The sequence below is a fragment of the Apus apus genome, chromosome 1, assembly GCF_020740795.1.
Source record: "Apus apus isolate bApuApu2 chromosome 1, bApuApu2.pri.cur, whole genome shotgun sequence".
Lineage (NCBI taxonomy): Eukaryota > Metazoa > Chordata > Aves > Apodiformes > Apodidae > Apus > Apus apus.
Genome location: NC_067282.1, coordinates 198,298,109 through 198,324,144, shown reverse-complemented (window position 1 = coordinate 198,324,144; position 26,036 = coordinate 198,298,109). Strand labels below are relative to the sequence as shown.

At 41.0% G+C, this 26,036-nt stretch overlaps 1 protein-coding gene across 3 annotated transcripts in view; it reads left to right on the top strand.

The window, feature by feature from the left end:
* Positions 1-24,147, top strand: part of ELAPOR2 (endosome-lysosome associated apoptosis and autophagy regulator family member 2) — a 99,684-nt gene extending 75,537 nt beyond the window's left edge. For all 3 annotated transcript variants that reach the window (XM_051641363.1, XM_051641353.1, XM_051641369.1), the window contains 14 exons: positions 168-348; positions 1,106-1,234; positions 2,209-2,299; positions 3,439-3,541; positions 4,839-4,976; positions 5,256-5,519; positions 6,274-6,447; positions 7,825-8,014; positions 13,194-13,290; positions 14,509-14,610; positions 16,832-16,958; positions 17,712-17,890; positions 18,919-19,084; positions 22,067-24,147. In XM_051641363.1, coding sequence (XP_051497323.1) covers positions 168-348; positions 1,106-1,234; positions 2,209-2,299; positions 3,439-3,541; positions 4,839-4,976; positions 5,256-5,519; positions 6,274-6,447; positions 7,825-8,014; positions 13,194-13,290; positions 14,509-14,610; positions 16,832-16,958; positions 17,712-17,890; positions 18,919-19,084; positions 22,067-22,126 — 2,001 coding nt within the window. In that variant the 3' untranslated portion in view covers positions 22,127-24,147. The remainder of the gene's footprint in view (positions 1-167; positions 349-1,105; positions 1,235-2,208; positions 2,300-3,438; positions 3,542-4,838; positions 4,977-5,255; positions 5,520-6,273; positions 6,448-7,824; positions 8,015-13,193; positions 13,291-14,508; positions 14,611-16,831; positions 16,959-17,711; positions 17,891-18,918; positions 19,085-22,066) is intronic.
* Positions 24,148-26,036: the final 1,889 nt, after the last annotated feature.

Here is a 26,036-nt window from a genome sequence, read left to right as displayed (position 1 = left end):
TTTCCCTTCTCTGCCCTTCCCTTTTTTTGTCTTGGATGTGCAAGTTCTGCTTTTTGCCTAAAACATTGCAAATACCTTCATTTCATTTACAAGGGGAAATCTGATTGTTGCATTTATTCCTAAAGCTTCCTAACACACCATGTGAACACAGCGTCTTCTCCTTTCAGACTCAGATAATGTACAAATGGATTGAACCCAAGATCTGCAGAGAGGATCTCCCCCATGCATTGACCTTACCTCCTTCTGGAGAGAGGAAGGATTGTCCACCCTGCAATCCTGGCTTTTACAACAATGCCTCATCTTCCTGCACTCCTTGCCCACCAGGCACATTTTCGGATGGGACACAGGGTAGGAGTCCATAAAAATGTGCTTGTGTCCCCAAACACAGTTCTCTACTTGCATGTGAATTAGTTTAATGACACATCATCATAAGCCAGAGTTCATTTTGCATAAGATACTTGGTAAATAACATTGGAGAGTGGGAGTTAGATACGTAATTTCTCTCTGAAGTCCTTTGTTATCAGGGATTGCTGCTCTAAGTTGACCTGCTGTGTTCTGGCTGCATTTCTTTGCTGATATAGACATCCCAAGGGTTATTTTAAGGGATTCTGAGAAGGGAATCAGAGCTTTTACAGTCAGTAATTCCTCCTCATCCATTCTCCTGTCCATGCCAAGTTCTTCCCTGTGAAAAACTAATTTGAAGCACTGTCAGATGAGTACCTTGGCAACATCATCTAGCCTGAACTCTGTCTTGTTGTTTCTGAGATGTGTTTGCCCAGTGGTCACCTACAGCATATTGTGGGAACTCATGTTTACTGGTATGATCAAGCCTTCAGATGAAACCATTAAACAGGAAGTGTAGCTTGGGGCATCAGTTGCAAATTACTTACCACAAGGGTGTGACAGGCAGTTTATAAAATGCTGCTCTTGTTTCCCCTCTTCTGGTCCTGATAAGTCTGTGGCTGTTTAATTATAAAGAAACAAGTGGTTTTCTTTGCTTGTTACTTGCTTCATAGAGCAAAAAAGTAATGTCTGTATTCTTTAAAACACTGTTAGAGATGAGCTTTGGCCTGTGATTTTCCTTCCCTGCCCTCTTGCCCTGTAGAGTGCAAAGCCTGCCCTGCTGGGACTGAACCAGTTCTGGGGTTTGAGTACAAGTGGTGGAACATCCTGCCAGGCAACATGAAGACATCTTGCTTTAATGTAGGCAACTCAAAGTGTGATGGGATGAACGGTGAGCCAAACTCTCTGTATTGTTACCTGCCTGTCTTCTGTGCTGATCACTGTTGTAGTGGAGCAATCATCAAAATGAGCATGCTCATTGCTGTAATAATCACAAAACGGTTTTCCCTCTTTTCTTTAATTGCACCAGGCTTGAAATTTCCTGTAAGAGTCAATGTCACAATATCACAAAAAAAGAAATAAGAAATCATATAGCAGAAGAGGGCAGGAGCTGCAGCCTATGTGAAGTTCCCTCAGCCAAGGACCTCTCCCACCACAGACTTTGGTGAATCTGAATATCCCCACTGAAAAAAAAACAACCACCCAACTATTTGATTTCTGTCAAGTTTATTCCCTTTCATGTTCTGTGATAACTGTGCCCCTTGAGGTCACATTTAATTCTTTTGGATAACTTAATCAGAGTCTGTGATCTTTCTTCATTTAACACTCAGAGTGTTCTCTCTGCACATGTGCTGAGATTGCAGCAGAGAGCAGTCACAGCTCACTGATGAAACTGGTACTCAGGATTTCTTCCACTTCCAGCCTTCTCTGAGAGATTTGCCTCAGCCTGATTCACCCTGCCAGGCTGGTGTAACACAAGCGTTGAATTATATTGAGCAGAGGGGCACTGAAGTATATGCCTAACATTTAACATGTAGATTCATTGATTCATTTAAGGCTGGGAGAGATCAGGTGGATCATCCTCTTGAATTGCACAGCACAGGTCAGGGAACTTCAAATGCTTTGCTGATTTCTAGGTGACATTTGCCTATTAAGTCAGCAGTCAATACAATTACTAAAACTTTTCATTCAAAAGCACTGTTGTACTGCTCTATAGGTTATAACAGACATCCTTAAAATGTAATAAAATACTGAATTGCTTAATAAAGTGTTGTTACATAGATTTTTTTTTTTTTTTTTTTTCCATATGACCCAGAGACCACCCATTTCTTGGTTTAATTTTTTTCTTTTTTTTGTCCCATGAAGGTTGGGAAGTGGCTGGTGATCACATCCAGAGTGGGGCAGGAGGCTCTGACAATGACTATCTTATCTTGAACCTGCACATCCCAGGATTTAAGTAAGGAACAGGATTTTTTTGTCTTTCTTTTTTTTTTTTTTTTCATCTATTTCTCATTTATCTCTGCCTCTTACACTTATTTCACATTATCCCTGGAATGAACAGTGTTTTCTTTTTTTAAGTGAAATGATATAATGAGTGAGAGACAAGGGGAAACTTGTGTTTTCTTCCAGTGTCCCCAGTCAGCCCATGGCAGCAGATGATTCTGTAAGCCCTTGGTGTTTGCTCCAGTCTGAGATGCCAGCCAGTTGGCTGGTCTGGAAACTGAGAAAAGATATTCTTATCCTTCTGTTTCTAAAGTATCCCAAAGTAACCAGTTAAATCTGCCATGGGGTCTGTACTCGTGCCTGCCCTGAAAGTGTTTTACAGAAACCCACTTTTCTTTGCTCAGTGTCTTCATCTGGCCTGCACAGCCTGTCCCCTGGAGCCAGCAGGGAGGTGCAGGCACTGCAGGAGAACAGGACTTCCCACTTCTCCTGAACCCTCACACAAAATGAATTAGCTGCTTGAGGTGCTTGCACCTCTTTGTTAAAAGAACGGGCTTGTTCTCCTAGCTTAGACCAGGTGTCAAATATAATACAGGTAAGTTGTGGCAAAATTAACCTCACCCTCTCTTTGCTGTATCTCAGCTGAGGAGGGTTTTGACTTACACCCACTGAGCCAAGCCTGATTTTTATTTTACAAGATTGGCAAGCAGCAATGAAAACAGAAGCAAGAAGCGTGTCGTGGAAAAAAGTTGAGTGTGTCACAGTTAAGTGCTTAGCAGGAGAGCACCCTGATTGCTTCTCTTTGTACCAGAATCCTGAAGGCATCTCCCACCAGTGAAGGGTAGATGCAATTACATCAGTGTTCATCACTTAATGTAATACTTATAAGAAATAAGATTCACTACCAGTACTGTCAAATTTGGGTTATAAGGAGGGAATTATACTAATAGGGGAACTTAATCATAGTCTTGCTGTGCCCAGTAGCCAGTGCAGAGCTGCTGTGCAGACCTGGCCTCTGCAGAACTGCAAGGGCATGTTTTTTGTGACAGGACTTTGATGCTTTCCCCATCGCATGAAAAGGAGTTTGAAAGATTGACTGATGCCTGTCTGGAGAGCACCTTGTAAATGTTTCATTCCTTCCATGTCAAACAGGCCTCCAACATCAGTGACAGGAGCAACTGGGTCAGAACTAGGACGGATTACTTTCATTTTTGAGACCATCTGTTCAGCAGATTGTGTGCTGTACTTTATGGCAGTAAGTGATACTTCCCTGTCCATGACTGAGGAGTGATCTTGGTATTCCATGTATCTCTTAAATACCTCTACCTAGGTGTGATTTGTTGCACTTGGTTTAGTATGACTAAAATCACATATGGCATTAGTTTAATACCTTGCAGGAAGGATCTAATGAATAACCCAGTAACATTCCTCCACCATGTGAATTTTGAACCATTCTTGGTTGTCTGTTTATTTTAAAAGAAATCACTGGACACCAAAGAGCCAACTATTCCCATTAAACCAGCTGGTAAAATTCTCTGTGTCTCTTGTGCAGCTGAGTTAGTCTCCAGAAGTTTAACAGAGTCACAAGTCAAGATGCAGGGCAGAGGGGAAAAACAACATCTGAAAATTTATACTTATGCTGTCAGTGATGTGGAGAATTGGTAGGGCAGCAAACAGACATTTGTTTGGGAAAGTGAAGGGCCATGTTTTTTACTTTCCTCATCTGCTTATCAAAAGTCCATCAGCTGAGGAAGGTATCTGGGTCTGTAATGTTTCCCTTGCCCCTGCCAATGCAAAAGGAAGGTAGTCCTTTCTTTTTTATACTTAGTTGTACTTTAAAGGAATTTCCCCATCGTATTAAGTGGAAATTGGGTGTTTTTAGTGATAACTTAAAGGACTCTGTTTTAAAGCAAAGGCATCTTTCACTAGAACATTTACACCTGATGGAGAATAAGAGACATGACCATAAATTGAACTGATTTTTCTTGTGTAAACTTTGATGCTGTCTTATTTGCCTCAGTTCTCTTTCACTGAAGACATCAACAAAGTGGGTATATCTCAAGATGGCAGAAACTACAATTTTTCCTTTGAATTTTGGCTTCTCCTCTTTGTGCTCTGGTATCCACATCCTTTATACAAAACAGAATTTCGAATCTGAAAGAACCACTGTGCTGTATCTGTTCTCAGAATGTTTATAACCTGCTAAAGAACTTTGAACTTAGTTGTTGTGTGAACTAGAGCATCTTCTACAATAGACACCCCTTCTCAGTTAAAAAATTGGCAGTGATGGAAAACAGAATAAATATGTTTGCTTTCCTTTTTAAAACACTAAATGCAATTGTAAAGTTGTTTGTATATATAAATATTAATATATATAGACACTATATACCATATAGTATATACTATATATAGACTATATATACACTATCTATATATAGTATATAGTATATACTATCTATATACACTATATATATGTATATATAAAACATTGCTGGTTAGTGTAGTATGACTATCCTTCTTGGTTTAAAAAAAAATCTATGCTCCTTTTATAGGATGTTAATCGAAAAAATACCAATGTGGTGGAATCATGGGAAAGAAGTAAAGAAAAACAATCCTACACTCACATCATCTCTAAAAATGCTTCCTTCACGTTCACCTGGGCCTTTCAGAGAATCAATGAGGGCCAAGATGTAAGTATTTCTTTACATACAGGGCTTTACAGCACAGCTTCCCTTGGACACTTACTGTCAGAGCTCTTGCCCTCCATTGAAACTCAGAGGCTTCTTGCAAAGGGGCTGTCGCCATAAAGTGTCCCTTGGGAGGCAGCTCTGGATAAATAATCTGTGTTGACAGACAGGTGAATGCATAAGTTTATTCCTGAATCAGTGCCCTGGTGCACAGTGCTGTGATTGGTGCCCACATGCAATAGTGCAATGGCACCAAGGTGCTTTCCTTGGCTCTTTTTCCAGAGCAGACAGTTCATCAATGACATGGCAAAGATCTACTCTATCACGGTGACCAATGCAGTGGATGGAGTTGCCTCTTCTTGCCAGGCCTGTGCTCTGGGCTCTGAGCAATCTGGCTCATCCTGTGTGCCCTGCCCGGCAGGACACTACATCGAGAAGGAGACCAACCAGTGCAAGGAGTGTCCAGCCAACACCTTCCTGTCCATCCACCAGGTCTATGGCAGGGAGGCCTGCATCCCCTGTGGGCCTGGCAGCAAGAGCACTGAGGTACAGAAACCAAGTGTCTCTGAGAGATGGGCAAACAGGGTTTATTGGGATATAAGCACCCTAAAGGCCAGTTTTAGTACTTTCCTGCAGGTATGTTCTTTGTGAGCACTGGAGTATAATTATAACGAATGATTCCAGTCTTTGAAATGCATCCCTAGTCTAATATCTGTTTGTAAATGTGCAATAAGAAGTTAAAATTGACACTGACAGCTCAAAAAAGGTTCATTTCAAGAAGCTGAACTGGAGACAGTATAAAGACAGGGAAAGCATATACATTGCTTCCAATAAAACCATTCCAGACTCTTGCTTAAACTCAGGAACTTCCTCAGCTACATGATGTTTCTGCGTCTTTAGAAACCTGTAACAAATTCCTCTTATATGAAGTTGCCCTTAAGCCTTTGGCAAGGAGCTGCACAGGGGCTTGAAGAACTGCTCCAATTTTTTCACATTCTGCCTTTGTCCAACTGGGTTCATAGCCTGTCCTTGTTTCTTTTGTTTCCTTTGCATGATGCAAGTGTAACTGAGGCCATGTTCTGGTCTACCTACAGGGCTTTGAGCTGGGACATTTGGATTCTAAAAGCACACACAACAAACCAAAGCAAGAAACTCTGCATTTTCTAGGCTAATGCAGCAGATGGCAGAAAGGCCAGGCTTAGGGAACAAGGGAAATAGTCCTGTCTGCACCTGCTTGTTTTATCTGGTTTTCTGCTGGTCCAAAACTGCTCTTTTAATGAATGCATTTCCTTCTCTGAAGGACCACTCTGCCTGCTTCAGTGACTGCCTGGTGTCATACATCAAGGATAACCAGAGCCTGAATTATGATTTTAGCAACCTCAGCCAGGTGGGATCCTTGATGAGTGGTCCCAGTTTCACCTCCCGAGGGACCAAGTTCTTCCACTTCTTTAACATCAGCCTTTGTGGGAATGAGGTGAGCTGAGCTGGTGTTGAGGGTCAGGGGCATTCACCAATTTGCTGCCTATGTTGATGCTCTGTGGGATCACTCTGAGGCAGGACAAGTGCTCCCCTACAACTGAGCTGTCACTAACACTAGGCAAACACTTTCCTCTGGATCTTGCTCAGCAGTGTAAGAGGACTTCTGGGCAGCCAAGTAATTTTCCAGAGGAGAGATGACAGTTCTAGGCATAAGTGATGCTCAGAAAAAACATCCTGTCACATCCTTACCTTTTCTTAGTTCTTGTGTCGTGAAGTTACTTGACTCATACTCCTGACTTTTTGTGCTTCCACCAAGGCACTCAAGTGAAGAGTTCGAGTCTTTCAGTTTCCAGCTTCTTTCCATGTATTTCCTTTCTGACTTGGCTGGAGATGTTGCTATCAGCAGAACCCCTGGTCACCCTGCTCTCTGCCATGGGCTGAGGTGCCACTGCTGACTTTGACTGCAGCCCTTTAAAGTGGTGACAAAATGTGTTTAGTTGATGAGCACAAACAGTGTCTGCCCCAGAGTCAACATTTTTCTGTCTGGGGCTTAGATTGTACCAGAGCATGTTGTCACATACATAAATTGAAATTTTGGAGCAGTACCAGTGGTGTGTATTGTCCCATGAAGGCAAACACATGTAGTTTACATTGATGTTAATCCCTGTGAAGTTCTGAAGTCTCCTTCCCACGTTTCAATGGTTTGCATGAGTAGTCACATTTCTTCCCAGTGTTTTGTATACTTTTAAGTTTAAATATGTGTCTCAGTACCACCTAGATTAGAGGTGCTTACAGATGGATCCACAACCATATGATTAATTCCTGAGTGTGTGGCATTTTGTCAGGATAAGGAGTTTGGTGATTTGTCTTTCACTGCTGCTACTCTGAGGTTCTAGTACTTCTCTCAACCTTGTGACATTAATGCAGCCTTGAAGGCTATATATCTGTTTAGAGATTTTGTGTATTTGTGTTTTAAAAAGATTTTATCTATGTTAAGTCCCAAATAAAAGGAGTTCTACAGTATGTTAGTTAAAGGCAAGGGAATTACAGTTTTCCTTTGTCAGTTGTTTTATTATGTTCTGCCAGTAAACACTGTTGTCAAGAGAAACAAAGAAGAGTGCTTTGTTTCTGATAAGACATATCAGAGGTGACGTGTTTCTGGGTCTGTACAAGGCTTTAATCAGAGCTTTCACAATGGCACAGTTTGTTGCAATTTACCCCTCTCACCTTAGAAACATCAAGTTGTTACTAAGGTACAGGAATGAAACTAATCCAGTTTGCAATCAAAAGTTTGCAATCTCTCCTTTTCTAGACTTTTTCATGTCTTATCAACAACTAACATTTTCCCCTTTTTTTTCCTGATTGTCCACAGGGAAAGAAGATGGCTATTTGCACTGACAATATCACAGATATTACTCTGAAGGACATGGTTGCAGAATCAGAAGATTTTTCCAACTTTGTGGGAGCTTTTGTCTGTCAGTCCACCATCATCCCGTCAGACAGCAAGGGTTTCCGAACAGCCCTGGCTCTGCAGTCCAACAGCCTTGCTGACAGATTCTTAGGTATATGGTTTGTCTTCTGCATGTTGTTACCATGGATGTACTCTTATGTGTTTAGGGGTGCAGAGTAAATCCTTTCCAGCTCAGCAGTGCTGCATTATCTTGGGAGAAGAGTGAAGGGGCAACTCATGACTCAGTCCCACTTTGTTCCTGAGCTATGAAGATGACATGGACTGATGCCATTGGTTTTGCTGCTGTTTCAGTACAGCTGACGGCTAGAAGAGAAGAATGAGGGCTCCCACCATTGTTTTTCCATGCCCATATTACTCACTCGTTCCCTTGCTTGGTCTTGTGGGTCCCATGGTGCATAGAATTTTAGCACAAAAATCTAGAGAATGTAATTAAAAAAGCACTGGTATTCTTTCATGTTTCCTACTCACCTCATGCAGGGCGAGACCAATCACTCTAGTAGTCACATTAGTCCAAGTGTTTCTGTCCATGCCAAGTCCCTGCTCAGACAATTTCAGAAGAAGAAGCTGTTGCTGGGACATAATTAGGTGAGGAAGGAGGAGGCTTAGAGCAGCATGGGGCTGTGCACATCATTAAGTCTTGCATTGCTCCGGCTCACAAGTTCCCAGAGTCTGAGGCCAAATTAGACAATGAAGTCATTTAGTCTGCTCACCTATCCATTACAGGCACTGAGTATTTGTACTTTCACCCTGGCACTGAGCCCAGAAACTCATGTTTGACAAAAGCATGTCTTTGGAAGAGCATTCAAGTGGACTTTTAGGACTGCCAGAAAGAAAAGCTTTGCCACAGTCACTGTTATTTTTTTCCACTAGTCAAACACTGTCTCTGCATTTTGTTTTAAAGCATATTTGTTTCCTGTTTGAATTTGCCTGGGTTCAGTTTTCAGCTCTGGCTTCTTGCTATTCTTTCTCCATTTCACACCCACATTTTCCTCCTTGGAGAAGTATTTTGTGTGCTGGAATCATCACAGTCTCCCCAGAATGGCTCTTCTGATAAACTAAGTTGACCAAGTTCTTCTAATTCTGTTACCATGTGTTTCTCTTAAGGACTTGAATAATTTCTGAGGCTCTTTCTGCATCCTCTGTAACTTGTTATTGTATTTTCTTAAAGCATGGCTATCAGGACGGAATAGTATTCCAGTATTTAATTCACTATAATGGCAATAAAAGTCACTTCCACATATGTGTTTACATGCCAGGATGGAATCCCAGAGTGCTTTCTCCAGACGTGGGATTTCACAATGGTTTCTTGGATCTGATGTTCACTCTGGACATCTTTCAGAGTTAAAGTTTCCAAGGGAAAATCTGTTCTCCTTAGAACTAGGCATATCAAGGATCAGGGGGTAATTAAGAACAGTCAGCATGGTTTTACCAAGGGTAAGTCATGTTTGACCAACCTTATAGCCTTTTATGAGGAAGTAACTAGGTGGATAGATGATGGTAGTGTGGTAGGTGTGGTTTGTCTCGATTTCAGTAAAGCATTTGACACTGTCTCACAGCATCCTTGTAGATAATCTGATAAAGTATGGGCTTGGTGATCAGGTAGTGAGGTGGATCATTAACTGGTTGAAGGGAAGAAGTCAGAGAGTTGTGGTCAATGGGACAGAATCTAGTTGGAGGTCTGTCACTAGTCGAGTCCCTCAGGGGTCAGTACTGGGACTGGTACTATTCAATATTTTCATCAATGACCTGGATGAGGGAACAGAGTGTGCCCCCAGCAAGGTTGCTGGTGACACTAAGCTGGGAGGAGTGGCTGACACACCAGAAGGCTGTGCTGCCATTCAATGAGACCTTGACAGGCTGGAGAGTTGGGCAGGGAGAAACTTAATGAAATTCAACAAGGGCAAGTCTAGAGTTTTGCATCTGGGGAAGAACAAGCCCATGTACCAGTACAGGCTGGGGGCTGACCTGCTGGAGAGCAGTGTAGGAGAAAGGGACCTGGGGGTCCTGGTGGACAGGAGGATGACCATGAGAAAGCAATGTGCCCTTGTGGCTAGGAGGGCCAATGGCATCCTGGGGTGCATTAGAAAGGGGGTGGTTAGTAGGTTCTCCTCCCCCTCTATTCTGCCTTGGAGAGGCCACATCTGGAGTATTGTGTCCAGTTCTGGGCCCCTCAGTTCCAGAAGGACAGGGAACTGCTTGAAAGAGTCCAGTGTAGAGCCACAAAGATGATGAAAGGAGTGGAACATCTCCCTTATGAGGAAAGGCTGAGGGAGCTGGGTCTCTTTAGCTTGGAGAAGAGGAGACTGAGGGGCAACCTCATCAGTGTTTACAAATATGTAAAGGGTGAGTGTCAGGATGATGGAGCCAGGCTTTTTTCAGTTATGACCAGTGATAGGACAAGGGGCAATGGATGCAAACTGGAGCATAGGAGGTTCCATGTGAATATCAGAAAAAACGTCTTTCCTGTGAGAGTGACAGAGCCCTGGAACAGGCTGCCCAGAGAGGTTGTGGAGTCTCCTTCACTGGAGACATTCAAAACCCGCCTGGACGCCTTCCTGTGTGATGTGCTCTGGGTGATCCTGCTCTGGCAGAGGGGTTGGACTAGATGATCTTTCGAGGTCCCGTCCAACCCCTAGGATTCTGTAACTGTCCTTCATCCCTTGCTGCACTTGTGTGCACTAAAATATGTTTAGTTTGATTGGGACCATCTTACCAAGAGAACCAAGTTCCTCTGTATTTTATTCCTATTCCTTTTTATCTCATCTACATGCTTTACCAACAGGGATTATATAGTTGCTTGCAGATCCTTGATGATAATCGTGCATTTTAGGACTCTAATATCAATGCCTAGAGACGTCTGGAGACATACCACATTTGATGGCAATTTCCCATGGCCAGATAATTTTATAATTGAATATAATATAATTGAATATAATTATAGCTGAATAATTTTTAATCCAGAGTATAAGCTTAATTGATATTATACTGCTAACTTTTAAATTAGAATCTCATGTGGTAATTAGTGAAATACTTGCTAAATTTTCATCTTTTTCTTTAGCAAAAAAATTCATCAGCACTAAAGGAATGAAATCAGTGTTGTTCAACAAGAGCTGTTTTCCATAAATTCATGTTGACCGTTGCTCATTATGTATCCACCCATTAATCTAAACCTATTTAACATTGCTGTTATTTTACCTCATCCTGTTATTTGGATCACCACATCCCCTCCCCATCAGCCTTCTGACATTTCCCTGTCATTAAAAGCTCTATTAAAGGCCACCCTTAGGAATGGGAGTGCTAGTTTCTAAGTGTGCATGCCAAGTAGATAACCTCTCCTGCTATTGACAGAATGAGATATTCAGTCATTGTCTTGGAAAGCAAGGAGATTTTTTTTCCTAGTACAGAGAAAAGATATCAAGCTCTTCTGCTGCCTTTTCTTCATCACAATTGTTCCATTTTGAAATGGTTGAAGCTTTTCTTTCCTATCCATAAGATGTACTTTTATTTCTAGTATTTCTAAAAAAGCTCCAAACTTACACTTTCTCTAGTGCTGCTAAACACAGTTTTTCCCCGAAGTCTTTACCATGCATCATGATTTTTCTGTAACTCATAACTTCAGGTTTTATTTGATTCTCCTTTCCTCCTCCGTTAATCTAGTGTCAATGCTTTTATCTGAAATGCTTTTTTACTACCGTTCTGATCCAAGTTGGGCTTTTAGTCAAAGAATCATTGTGACTTTTTAGCCATGTAATTAATATCTTCTGAAGAATGACTTTTTTTTTTTCACACTTGATGTTGCTTCTAGTTTTCATATTTTTAACAAGCTGCACTTTGAGCTGCCATCTCTATAATGCTGCATATTGGATGATAATATTCTCTCAATGCCTTTGTTGAATACAAGGTCCCTAGGATCTATAATCTTCCAGTCTAATGAGTAAATAATCTCTGTCCATTGTGTTGCAATCCAAACTGGAGAAAAATCCAAAGTTCCCCTCTGTTAGTTCCCCTATGTCTTTGATGAGAGGAAATGATCATCCTTGCTGATGCCATTGTACATTCTCAGAATGGAGGCCCCTCCACAATAACCTGACATCTCCCTTACAATCCAAACCATTCTATGATCTTTCTGCATACACTCCTGGTTGCTGCTGTGGCACAACTTGTTTTGCTCGCTGTGTTGATGTGATGCTCTGTAGCCATCTCTCACCTGTAAGCCCTCCTGGGGAATGTTACTGGGCACATTAATCATGTGCTTTCACAGTCCCAGGCTCTGACTTTTCCTACACTGGGTAATAGTGTCTAGTACAAACTGTTGCCTTTGTTATCTGCTATGTTTACCTAAAAAGAGTAACAAGCAGACATGGATTTTCCAGCTGTGTCAATCATCCTCTCAGATGTAATGCTAGTCAAGTCAAAGTCAACTCAATGTCCTGAGTATATACCTAGGCTGTCTAAAATGTTGAAAAAATAAGTAAAAAACTTATTTTCTTCAGTCTTCCCTCTCTTCCCACCAGTTGCTGGCTGCTACCACTTTTTCTAGCCATGTTCCACCCCACTAGAAGGATGCAGTTGGTCCCATTTGTACAGTTCTCTCTTCTTCCAAGATGTTGCAGTACAGCACCAATATTTTCTGTCTTCTTTGGTTCACGGGGTTGGAAAGATCTCTAAGAACTTTAGTTACTTGAATTTTCCTCTTTTACAGCTCTTCTCCAAAATCCATGCAGACCTGTGTAACTCCTTGTGTTCCACACTCCAGCCTGTCATTTGTTCCAAAATGTGCCATCAAGGCTTGCCTAAAACTCCATAATCCATCTGCATCTTGTCATTGCATCCTTCAGTTTTTCTCCCATCATACTGCAGATTGCTCGGGATGTTATGTGGTTATGGTGTGTTAGGGTGACACATTCAAGCATATACTTTGAGCAGTTGATTGGATCAGATATCTTCAGCAGTCTTTTCCCAACCTAGACTATTTTTATGATTCTGTAATATCCCATGATTGTCTTAATTTCATACAAAAGAGTACAATTTATTTACACTGCTGTGGTTTTATTATCTTTTTGTTTTGTTATGTCTGTATGAGGAAATCAGACCTTATGAGGAACATATCTGTAAAATTTAGTTATAATAGAAGAAAGTGTATGATGTATAGCAATGTCATTGCATGTTCTTAAGTGAGAACCATACCTTTCAGAATGAGGAAATGTGATGTAAGCCTCTCATTCTTTTTAATTTTTTAATTTTTAAACTTTTTCCTTCTCAAATTTTAGGAGCTACTGTTGAAACAACGCTGGAAAATATCAGCATCAAGACAGATATATTTCCTCCTTCTTCAGTCAAAATACCTGATGTGCATTTCTTTTACAAGTAAGTACAAAATAATGCTTACTGGTACATCATATGCCTTCATTAGTTTAAAGGGAACTAAAAACTGTGAGGGCATATCTTTAATTCACCTTTATCTTTATCACTTTCGTTGTTACCTGGCTGATATTGGTTAGCGGATTGAATAACATCTTATGAAATCACCCAACACTGTTTACTCACATCTAAATTACATGTGATCTGTAAAGAGTTATACCAGAACTTTGATTAATTCAGGTGCCACTTCCAGTGTCATGTTCTTTTCCAGAATTTCTCAAATATGGCTTTGGTATGTCCACTTCTTGTTGCAAATTTTCTTTGATGTTCACTCTTATTTACTTTGATGTTACAAAAATCAACTAATCTAGGTTAAAAAGAATTGTTCCAACCTGCAGTTACTAGTGTGCTTTTCCTATTCTTCACTTTCCTCCATAAAAATAATCCTCAGTTTGGGTAAGAATTGGTTCAAAGATCACCTCATTTGAGATGTCTTCATGCTGGTGTCTTCATGTGTACTGGGTTTGTAAGCTTGGACTCTGGAGCCCATGGGGCCGTTCAGCTTATTTTAAGGCTCATTCCTATATTTGTTCTGCTGATTGACTCTCTATGTTGTGTTGGATTTAGTGATACAATTTAATGGGCTGCAGCACTTTGGATATAAGCACTTGATGCATACATAAGCAATTAAATTGTACATCTGATTCTGCAAAATGAACCCCACACCAGTGTCCCTACTTTGAGTAAATTATGAACTTGGTTTTCAAGGTATATTATGTTGGAATAAGGTTTATTTATTAAATGGTCCTTGCCTCATGCTATTTCAGGACAGTGTGGCTCTCTGATTCCTGGGCAAGGAAGGAGTCATCATAAACTTTCCAGCAGAGTAACACACCAACAACAGCATCTATGATTCTCTTCTTTAATATTTCTATTCTGTTTTGTGGGCAGGATTATTCCTTGGTTCAACAGAATTCAAATTAGCTAGAAAAACAGAGCAGTTCCCTGAATGGCATCCCAGAGCACTTTGAGATTTGAATGAAGTGGTGAAACCTACCCTGCTTCTGTTGCTCCTTTTTTCCTTCTGGCTGACAAAGACAAAAGCACTGTGATAAAGGGTATTTCTTTAGTATTGCAGCTGCATGAATAGACAGAGACAGATGAAAGAGCAACAAGTATTTACTGTAGTGGAAACATATTAAGTTTCTCCTCATTTCACATTAGGTCTTCAACAGTCACAACCTCCTGTGAAAATGGCCGTGCAACTGTTGTGACAATGAGATGCAACCCGAATAAACCAGACCAAGGAGAGCTTTCTGTGCCCAGGTATTTTAAGTATTCATATCCTAATCATGCCTTTTCTCCTCAGGCAACCTTTAAAAAACTCATTAGTAACTTTCTACTTAACAGCAATGAGAAGTGCTGTCTCCTTGATCAGCCACCCAGGAGATCTCACTCGGTTCTCCTAGGTGAAGGACCTGTGTGCCCATCACCACCCAGCAGACCAACTACTGTGAATTTAGGCTGTGTGATGAGCAAGGTTGGAGCTCAGGCACGTTGTTCCAAACATAAAAGCAAAAGCAAATCTAATGATGTTTTCTTGTCTCCTTTATTTCAAATCCTTGTTTTGGTCTTGGACCTCCTGATTAAAGCTGCCTGGTCTGGACTTTGAGAGTTAGTTTTTCTTCCTTGATCTACAGCACTGGCTGTGAGCAAAGTGATTTTTTTTTGAAAAGGGCAACATATCCTAGTAATTAAGAAATATGTTATTGCAAAGCCTATGCAAGCCCTGACTCTGTCTAGTTCAATGTCTATTTGTATTCATTTATATCTCAACAGTCCAGTTTGTATGCTGGACCCTTTGTACCAATTTGGTCTAATTATTTAATTATGACCTTTATTTTTCTTCACTCTGATTTTTTTTTTTTTTTAGTATTTTTTTCCCAAGCACTGTTTATTCCTGCACTTGAAAACCTGCAGAGAAAGAACAATAAAATTATTCTTTTATTCTTCTGCAACACCCTGTGCTTTTTCAGATGTTCTCCTCAACTCTGATAACCCTCCTCTTTGACTGTCAAGACCCATCTCAGTCCATCTGAACTTTACTATAAATCTGCTGATTTTCCCCTTACTCATCCTCCTTCCCAAAAGTTAAGTCCCTTTCCCAAAAGCTAACAGTGTGAGAAATGTGGGATCCTCTTTGATCCCTGTCCCTCTTGGTAAACTGTGCTCACCTGAATGAAGGTAAAGGGGCAACTAATTCACAGGTGGTGGATGTGTGATTGATGTTTGAATTCCTGTGGAGATGTTTACCCCAGTTTCTTAGGGAGCTGACACATTACAAATTATGCTGGGTGACAGGCCACCATCAGCTGCTGTGTGAAAATCCTCCAGATATCCCTCTAGTGTTGCAGGTTACACAAAATGTGAGCTGGGATAACTCACCAGTAGTGAATACCTGCCTTGCTTTAAAACGTGCAAGCATGAGCAGAAACACAGCACACAACTGACATGAAATACCTTATCTCAGCTCTTGTTGACTTCTCCCCTCTTTGATTGGGTCAGAGTCAGACAGCTATTTTCAAGTACCTCATACTTTTCAAATAATACTGCATGGAACTCCTTGATCCTTCAGACATGGTGTTTGGTATCACATGAAGTTACAGTATAAGATGAAAGAGGCTGGGAAGAAAGGTCTGTCAATGCTCTTGCCATGTAAGTTGAAAAAATGTTCCATAATCCAGAGAGGGCAGTTATCAGTTATTCAAATCAGGATGAGCCAGAACAGGCTTTTAGTGCTATGGCGTTTTCAGTTCTTCAGATCAATGTGACAGATTTCCAGATGAAACAGAAAAAACCCTTTAAATCAATTTTCCTATATGGATATATTTCACATTTACTTGACCTTGCTTCTTGCATGGACTTTTGGCCAGTGCTGCTGTTAGACCTGATGTAACTGTCAGTAACCAAAGCTGCGTGACTGTCCTGCCATTACCAGTACAGCCTTCTTCTGCAGGCTGAATACAAAATAAGGCCATTAGTCTTTCTTAGACTAAAATAAGCTGTTATCTCTTAATTAACTGGTGAACATCCTTCTAGTAATTAACCATGACAGGACGAGTCCATTCCATATGGGCTGAATCACTCAGACATCATTAGAACAACGGCAGGAACCAGTTAGTAGCATTCATGAGGAGCAGCCACCCAGTGTAGTAGAAGCATGATAGAAGCACACACTGAGCTAGATCGTGCTGGTGAAACACTGGAGTAGTTCTGCTGGTCTCCAAGGCTTGCTTCTTTCTTTTCTCTTCATTGTAGGTGGGTGAGTAGTACTCACTATCAGGAATGAAATTGTTATTTTAGACCTTTGACAATCCAACATCTGTTTTCACTTGGGAAGGCATTTTAGGAACTGGGAGAAGTTCTTCCCCCAGATTTTTCAGTCTTTTGACTTGATGGATGTTTACCATTACTGATCTCCAGCAGCATGAGGATGTAAACCCCAGAGTGTTTCACAAGTGTTGACTGAGCTTTGTTCTCCTCCTAGCTCGTGCCCCGCTGGCACCTGCGATGGATGCACTTTCTACTTCATGTGGGAAAGTGCAGAAGCTTGTCCTCTCTGCACAGAGCAAGACTACCATGAGATTGAGGGAGCCTGCAAAAAAGGATTTCAGGTACAGGACCCATGTCTCAGATGGGTTAATTTGGGTATAACTTGGACTCTGTTGAAATTAAGTGTGTAAGTCAATCTTGAAGTGCAGGTAGAGTTGGTAAATCTCAGTCCAGGCTCTGAGCTGGTGGGTGCAAGCTTTATTGGTCAGGTGCAGTGTTCAGACTCAGGGATATTTGTGCCAATGGCAGTATGGTTCCTGGAGAAGATCAGGCTTGTGCCTGACCAGCTATACAGGTAATGACCTGATGTGTATTCATTCACACATGCAGGCAAGTTATTTGTGTCAGGATGGAGTGTCCAAAGGACCTCAATCCATTAATGGCCATAGACATTGAGGGCAGACTAATAAAGGATTCAGAAATTCACCCTTGCTTGCAATTTTTTGTCTACTGCCTTCTGTAGTCAAAGATTAGGAAGTCCTTTCAGGTTCAGAACTGTCCTGTTGATCAACAGTTCCAATGGAGGGTCATCATTTTCACAATCTCTGTCCAACCCATATCATGCCAGGTGAAGAGCAATATGGAAGAGGCAATAATTTGGCTATGTCTCAACCTGCAGGAACAAGCAAAGGGGGCAATTGAGTAGACAATATGACTACACCTAGAGCCTGAAAAACTGAAGTACATGTTTTGGTTTGCTTTCATTGAAGAGAACCTTTTATAACCTTTCTATCTCAAAACAACGTGTTTTCTTCAACTCTAGTTCTCTCCCTTCCTACAAGCAGCTCACTTTTTTGGTGTTTTCTGTTTAAAAGGAAACCTTGTATGTGTGGAATGAGCCAAAGCATTGCATTAAGGGGGTTCCCTTGCCAGAAAAAAGGACCAGCACTTGTGAAACAGTGGATTTTTGGCTAAAAGTTGGAGCTGGTGTTGGTGCGTTCACTGCTGTTCTGCTCATAGCCTTGACCTGCTATTTTTGGAAGAAGAACCAGAAGTAAGTACTGCAAATTTTGTTCCATATAAAAATAAGCTAAAAGCTTGATGTAGTGAACAGAAAGACATTTCATGGATCTGGCCTTATGACAGTGTTGATGAGAAATACCATATTGGATTGGTCCATTAATCAACCAAGTTGAGGTTTCTTCTGCCAACACTTGTTATCAAAAATGCTAGTGAGGAAAGTATAGAAATTCCACAGTAATTTGTTGTGACATAATTTCCCAACAGGGACTGTCTTTTTAATCCCCAAGAGTCTGAAGTTTACCTTAGGTCCTGAAGCAGTTTTATCAAGGTGTGAAGACCAAAATGGTATCTCTTCAGTCTGGTTAGTTCCTTCCAGCTGGGATAAAATAAGGCCCTTGGCCATATATTGCTTAGATCAGGACATGTCTGGTACACATCCAAAAGATCCCTGCCTCTCAGACTGAACATACTGACTGTTCCCATCTCCATCATCCTCTGCTTCCCGAATCCCATGCCATAAACTTTCAAAACATGATTTTATCTCCGTGGGATTTCATTGCCCCATAGCACATCCACCTTTACCAAATCCAGGCTGTTGAACCGTGGTCCCCACCTCTTGCTGCCTCCTTCCACACACTGTTGCACATCTCTTCCCTCCCCCATAGACTTCTTGGACAGGAGTGTGATGCAGGCTGATACAGGCTGAAGTCAGAGCTGGTGTTGCCCCAACCAGCACACAGGTTGCACTTCTTCATGCATCCTCTCCCCCTGCATGTGGTCTTTTGGGGAAACATGGCTCTTTCATAAGGATATGAAATAAGGATATAGGACCTATATCCTTATATAAGGATAGAGGACCTATATGGAGAGCAGGACCTCAATGTATTGTTTATACTATTTTGGTTACATGTTTTTAATGATTGAAAAGTATCTAATTTCCAGTAAGTGATTCAGAGATAACTATGTGCAAGGACTGCAGATAATCTAAATTACAAAAACCTTGAATATGGGAAATTTGTAAAAAAAAAAATCTACGCATGTCTGGTTTTATAACTTCAGGCTGGAGTATAAATATTCCAAATTAGTGATGACAGCAAACTCAAAAGAATGTGAGCTGCCAGCTGCTGACAGTTGTGCTATAATGGAAGGAGAAGATAATGAAGAAGAAATAGTATATTCAAATAAGCAGTCACTTCTGGGGAAGCTCAAGTCCTTGGCAACAAAGGTGAGTAGTAATTACTACTATTAATACTAAAAATAATTATTGCCTATATTTATTACTGGATACGATGAGGTTGTGGTGATGATTTGCACAGTGCTTTGAGCAGCCTCCCACACACACATCACCCAGTCCATAGCTGATCTGGGAAAATCCACAGTATGGATAATGCTAAGAAATGTTGCAGGGTATTGAGTAAATGCTCCCTTTTCTGCAGGGAGGTTTCTGTAGCATTCTTTATTGTATGGTGGGAGGAACTTCTCTTCCTGGATTCCTACCAGGCACCTCCATTGCTGAGGCAAACACAGTTATTATAGATACAGAAAATTAATATTGGGAACATAGCTACCAATCAGTTACTTGCAGGTCACCTAGGCTGGCTTCATGACTGACTAGAGAACCATAATTGAGGAGGCACCAGCCACAGCCTGCTGCCAAGTACAGCAACCTACTCCCTTTCAGCAGGAAGCAACGGCAAAGCCATTCTTTCTGAAGCACATGTGATGTGGCTTGTTGCATGTCTGAATTCATAGCACAGATGTCTTTGTTCTGTGTGCTCAATGTCTTTGAACACTTCAGAGAGGAGGAACAAAGGACCACCACGATAGATGCCACAAGCACTTTGGTCTGTATTCCAAGTGCCTTGAAATAAATGGGAAGGATAGTGTTATCTTTAAGGGAATCCATCTTGGGCATATATTAAGATCAGAATAAAGGTGGATGACATTTTCCCTTTCAAATAGTTTTGCTGGAGTGGGTTGTTTTGAAATAGTTTTCTTAAAAGATCATAAGTTTATTTTAAAAAGTCACTCTCTTGTTCCTTGTATTTCAAAATGTTGAATTTTGAGATTTTTTACTTGTGCTCCTTTTTTTGTTTCTGATTGAGTTCAATGTAATTAAAATCTGTGTGCCTCCTTTCCATTATTTCCCCCTTCTCTTTCTTCTTTTACTTTTTTTTTGCTAGACTGCTCTCCTCTTTCCATACTACCTGCCCCCCAGACCAGCCTCCTAGGAGAAGTTACCATTGAAAAACTAATATATGGAACTTCCCCTTGACCCCAGCCTGACTATTAGTCTTGCAAAATCAGTATTTTTCCTTGTGGAAAGAGTCAGAAATTCAATATTTATTTTAATTCAATATTAGTAATATTGAAAATGTAAATAAAATCAAATCACATCAGATTTGGTGGTGATGTTGCAAAAATGGAGGTTGATTACACTTTGAATCCTATAGGAATTGACTTTAAAATACTGATGTTGGTTTTTTTTTCATCCCTGAAATGTCTTGGCTGTCTGTGGCTGAGCACAATGACCAGTGCTACTGGTGAGGGTCATATTTTGCTCTACACCTGGAAGCTGCAAAAACTTTACTGACTCCATTTACAGCACCAGCCACTGGCTCAATCCTAATCAGAAGTATAGAGATGAGAGTGCGGGAGAAGTGGTGGGTTTTTTTCATTCTTTAAAATAAGCTTTAGTACTTTAGTATTCAGACCACTTTAATGTGTATTTGGACTCAAAAAGAGTTTTTTTTTTAAGTTCCTATATCCATTGTAGCAGTCTAGCTGACTATTCTCTCCTTTTTAAACAAGCCTGACAGATATTTCTAAGCTGATTCCTTTTTTTCCAGCTAGGTAATCACAGCTGGCAAACTCAGCTTCCGGTACCTCATTAGCTTAGTGAAATCTGAGCCCTGTATTCCTGCAGATAACTGGAATTTAATATATATTTCTCTAAAGCAAATGTTATAGACATCAGTTTTCCTTTATGCAAAAGATGAGGAAATTCATACCTCGCTGCAGATGCATGTAAAATATGGAAAAAAAAAATATATATGGAAGAAAACTGGGGGAGAAAAAGAGGAGAAACATAAACTGAGAGATAAAGAAAAATCTGAAACATCCTAACTATACGTTCAAGCTTCAGGCAATGGCATTTCTGTGAAGTAAAACATCTCATGAAGCTATTAGTGGTTTTGAGTACCCAAGGAATTCAGGGCTAGACTGGTAACATAGAATGAAATGACTGTTAGTTTTAATGAGAATATAGAAGTTAAAGAAATACGAAACTGCTTCAGATTGCAGGCTGTACCAGTTCCAGCTGTTGTCTCCAGCATAACAATACCAGGTCCTTCAGAACAAGAAATATATACTCTGCAGTAGGCCAGTTTAGGACATTTTTCTCCCCTGCTCTTTCTCAGATCAGCACTAGGCTATCCTCATCTGAGTGAGATGGCTTTAGTGAGATGAGGTCACGAGGTTAGTGAACATAGCTTCCAAACATATGTACATAAACTAGTATGAAAGGTAGGTGTACAAAGCAAGAACCAGCATATTCTAGTAAGTAGTTTTATTAGGGTTCTTGTATTCAGGGGTTCTGCATGGACCATTGGGTTGTTCACTCCTGCAGTAACATGTATGTCCACACTTCTCACCCTGATTGATGCCCGCTCACCATATGGCCTAGGCTGTCACCCAGCAGATGAAAACAGAATCTCAGCCCTCCAGATCTGATTTTTAAGAGGATTTGTAGACTCTTTTTGTCCTGTGGTTCTCCCAGAGGAGCTGAGATGGGAATCCAGGAGTGAGGCAGTTGTGTTCACATTCACAGACTTTGCCCCAAACATTTTATTTGCTGTAGGAAGCATATTAATAAATGATAATAGCCACAGATATGGTTACCTTGCAATTCCCCAGTTTGAACTACCTGCCCTATATATACTATGAGTACAAAATGAAAACTTTTCTTTTATCCTCTAAAGTAAGTACCATGAACAATACAAATGGCATAATTTTGTTGATTTTGTATTTTTTAACAGAATTAATAGTGTTATTAAATAATAAAGGATCAAATTGTGCACTTAATGACTGTAGTAGAAAGGGAGTCTTTGTAAAAGGCTGCTCTGGAGATATTAAGAAGTGACTGTAGTAACCATTGGAGTGAATCTGAGAAATTCCAGTTGATGGGAACCTGTCTTTTCCATTGCAGGAAAAAGAAGATAATTTTGAATCTGTTCAACTGAAATCTTCAAGATCCCAGAATATATGAAGAATTAATGCTGCCTTCAAAGAAACAAACAATTTCTATTTTTACAGGACCATATTTTAAACATATTCTGGCATACATTGTAGTGGTGATCTTGGTGAGAAATCCTTGGCCATTTAGGAGGAAAGAAGACAGGAAGCAAACCAGAAAATCAGATTGCCTTACCATGTGATTGAGTACCTTGCCAAAAAAGAAAGCAGGCACTTGGATTCCATACTGGGAATGAAATTCAACTCAGGAAGAGATATACATACTGCAAATAACATGGATTTTTTGCATTCACCTCAGCATTGCTCAGACATGCCATATGATTTATAGGTACCTTTAATTTCCTATCACTCCTCTGCATATTTGTAAGAAATTATTTTCAGAGAGGCCTGAAACCTCCTGCAGAGGTGATGTATTGTCTTTTAGTAGCATAACTGTGAGTCTCTCTTGAAATCAAAATTGTGAATGGTACGTGGAATGAGCCTCAGGTGAGTTTTGAACTTCGGAAAACTCTTGTGATTTTAATTGTTTGATGGGCTGGATGGTCTGTGTTGGCCTCTAATACAAGAGGCATGGTGTTGAACCTGCCTGTGGAACCCCTTCTGATGCCTAAGTCATGGCTGTCAGGGCTAGGGTAAAACCTGATGACGCTAAACTTGAATGTGTTAACTGCTGTTGTGTGAATTACAGGTCTGGGCCCATGAATTTATGGGCAGTAACAGGCTCAACGTCTAGAAAGAGAAGGAGAATGATACAGTGCAAGCTGTGCTTGTTCCTCTCTGTGGAAGTTTGTCCTTTCAAAAGAAGTCATTGGCAGTGTCAGTGCCCTGCCTTGGACTGCCAATAAGTCACCTTTCTCTGGCCTGCAAACCAACAAAGTCTGAACTCTGGAGGTAAAGCAAGAATCTCCACTTCTGGAAATCAGCCATCAGCTTTGTCAGTTGGGAGGCTTATACTCAGCCACCTCTGCTCCTGGACTCATGCAAGGAATGATGGCAGATGCCCAGCAAAGCTGAGTGTGGGTGACGTGCTTGTGCAGCTCAGCATCTAAATGCTTTCTGCTGTCAATGGAAGTACCTGCTTTGGAAGAAAGGCACAAAATAGTGTCTTGAAAACTGGAGGCTAGGTGAACTTTTTAATAAAATCAGCCATGTTATAAGCATGTGATCTTCATAATATCCACTGTAATAATTTCCTGGAATTCCCACTGAGGTCAAACTCAAAGAAGTCTGAAACTTAGGAAAAAAATATTTGATTAAAATTATGCAAGACTTGTAGAAAGCCAGAAGAAAATGAGGAACGGTTCTTGTATTGACCTCTGGTCAGACTCATGTTTCCATTAGAGCAAACTTATGTGAATTGTGGAATGCATCAAAACCAGAAAAGACACATGGGCAGAAATGGTCTTTTTACTGTAAGGAATGCAGCTTTTTGATTTTATATGACTGACCTAGATCTATCAATAAAAGAGGGCCCACTTTTAAATAAAATTTAAATTCAACTGAATTTTATGCACTCTAAATATTTTATTATACTGTAGATGTGGACAAAAATTTTATGAAGTTCAGATTATTTTTTTTTTTCTTTAGGGAAAATTCAGCTCAATTACTTTATCTCTCCAATCAAAGAAGAGAGGCTTTACTCTTTTGATGGGAGATACTTCAGGCATCTTAACTGAAGTGGTGTACATTTTTTGTTGTTCTTGAAAAGGCACTTCCCTTTCCCAACAAAGATTTTTATGGGGTACTGTTGAATGTATATTAAATACACATTCCTTTTTGTATATTTTGTACCATTGCACACTTATTATTGTACATTGTATTTGTTGTCATGATGTCATTTATATATGGTTGTCAAAGATGATATGCTCACGGAGTAAATGGTTATGGCTTTCGGATTTCACTTCTTGGATCTTTTCTGAAGAGGGTTTTTATGTTGTTGATTTTTATTCAACTAGTGTGCTGTAGCATCAAAGATATATATCTGATGGGCATTCATAAAATAAAGTGAAAATATATTTGACATTTTGGACTTGAGATGTTTGGTGGAACTGCAGCCTTCCCTGAATATTGCAGGTCTGCAGTGGTGGCTAGGGATTTTCACTGCCACCAAATTGCATCTGTCCTTAAATTTTTCTCTTCTCTCTCCATATATTTTCCAAGCCATAGTTACAGGTCAGTTTCCAGAACATAATTTCTTCTTTTGTCCCTCAGCCTGTATCTCTGTAACATTTAAATGCCTTAATTTGTATGAACTACATTTAATTTTAGTTAATTCTGCAGGGCGGTTGCTTAATTTCCTTCAATTTCCTTTTTATTTTCCAAATAAATCAGAATCACAGAATCTTAAGGGTTGGAAGGGACCTTGAAAGATCATCTAGTCCAACCCCTCTGCCAGAGCAGGGTCCCCCAGAGCACATCACACAGGAACGTGTCCAGGTGGGTTTTGAATGTCTCCAGTGAAGGAGACTCCACAGCCTCTCTGGGCAGCCTGTTCCAGGGCTCTGTCACTCTCACAGTAAAGAAGTTCTTCCTGATGTTTACGTGGAACCTCTTGTGTTCCAGTTTGCACCCAGTGCCTCTTGTCCTATCACTAGACATCACTGAAAAAAGCCTGGCTCCGTCCTCCTGACACTCGCCCTTAATGTATTTGTAAACACTGATGAGGTCACCCCTCAGTCTCCTCTTCTCCAAGCTAAAGAGACCCAGCTCCCTCAGCCTTTCCTCATCAGGGAGATGTTCCGCTCCCTTCATCATCTTTGTGGCTCTGTGCTGGACTCTTTCAAGCAGTTCCCTGTCCTTCTGGAACTGAGGGGCCCAGAACTGGGCACAATGTTCCAGGTGCAGCCTCACCAATGCAGAATAGAGGGGGAGGAGAACCTCTCTTGACCTACTAACCACACCCTTTCTAATACACCCTAGGATGCCATTGGCCTTCTTGGCTACAAGGGCACATTGCTGGCTCATGGTCATCCTCCTGTCCACCAGGACCCCCAGGTCCCTTTCTCCTACACTGCCCTCCAGCAGATCAGTCCCCAGCCTGTACTGTTCCATGGGGTTGTTCTTCCCCAAATGCAAGATTCTACACTTGCCCTTGTTGAATTTCATTAAGTTTCTCCCCACCCAACTCTCCAGCCTGTCAAGGTCTTGTTGAATGGCAGCACAGCCTTCTGGTGTGTCAGCCACTCCTCCCAGCTTAGTGTCACCAGCAACCTTGCTGGGGGCACACTCTGTTCCCTCATCCAGGTCATTGATGCAAATACTGAACAACACCGGTCCCAGTACTGACCCCTGAGGGACTCCACTAGTGACAGACCTCCAACTAGATTCTGCCCCATTGACCACAACTCTCTGACTTCGTTTCAGCCAGTTCATGATCCACCTCACTACCTGATCATCAAGACCATACTTCCTCAGTTTATCTATGAGGATGCTGTGGGAGACAGTGTCAAATGCTTTACTAAGATCAAGATAAATCACATCTATCACCATCTATCCACCTAGTTACTTCCTCATAGAAGGCTCTAAGGTGTGTCAAACATGACTTTCCCTTGGTAAAACCATGTTGACTGCTCTTATGACTCCCTCATCCTTGATATGCCTAGAGATAGTGCCAAGAATAAGTTGTTCCGTCACCTTTCCAGGGATGGAGGTGAGGCTGACTGGTCTATAGTTACCTGGGTCCTCCTTCTTGCCTTTCTTGTAGACTGGAGTGATATTTGCTTTCCTCCAGTCCTCAGGCACCTCTCCTGTTGCCCATGACTTACCAAAGATGATGGAGAGTGGACTAGCAATGACCTCCGCCAGGTCCCTCAGCACCCGCAGGTGTATTCCATCCAGACCCATCGATTTATGGATGTCCAGATTGCTTAACTGATCCCTAACCCAATCCTCATCTACCTTGGCAAAAAGTGCCCTTTTTCTGT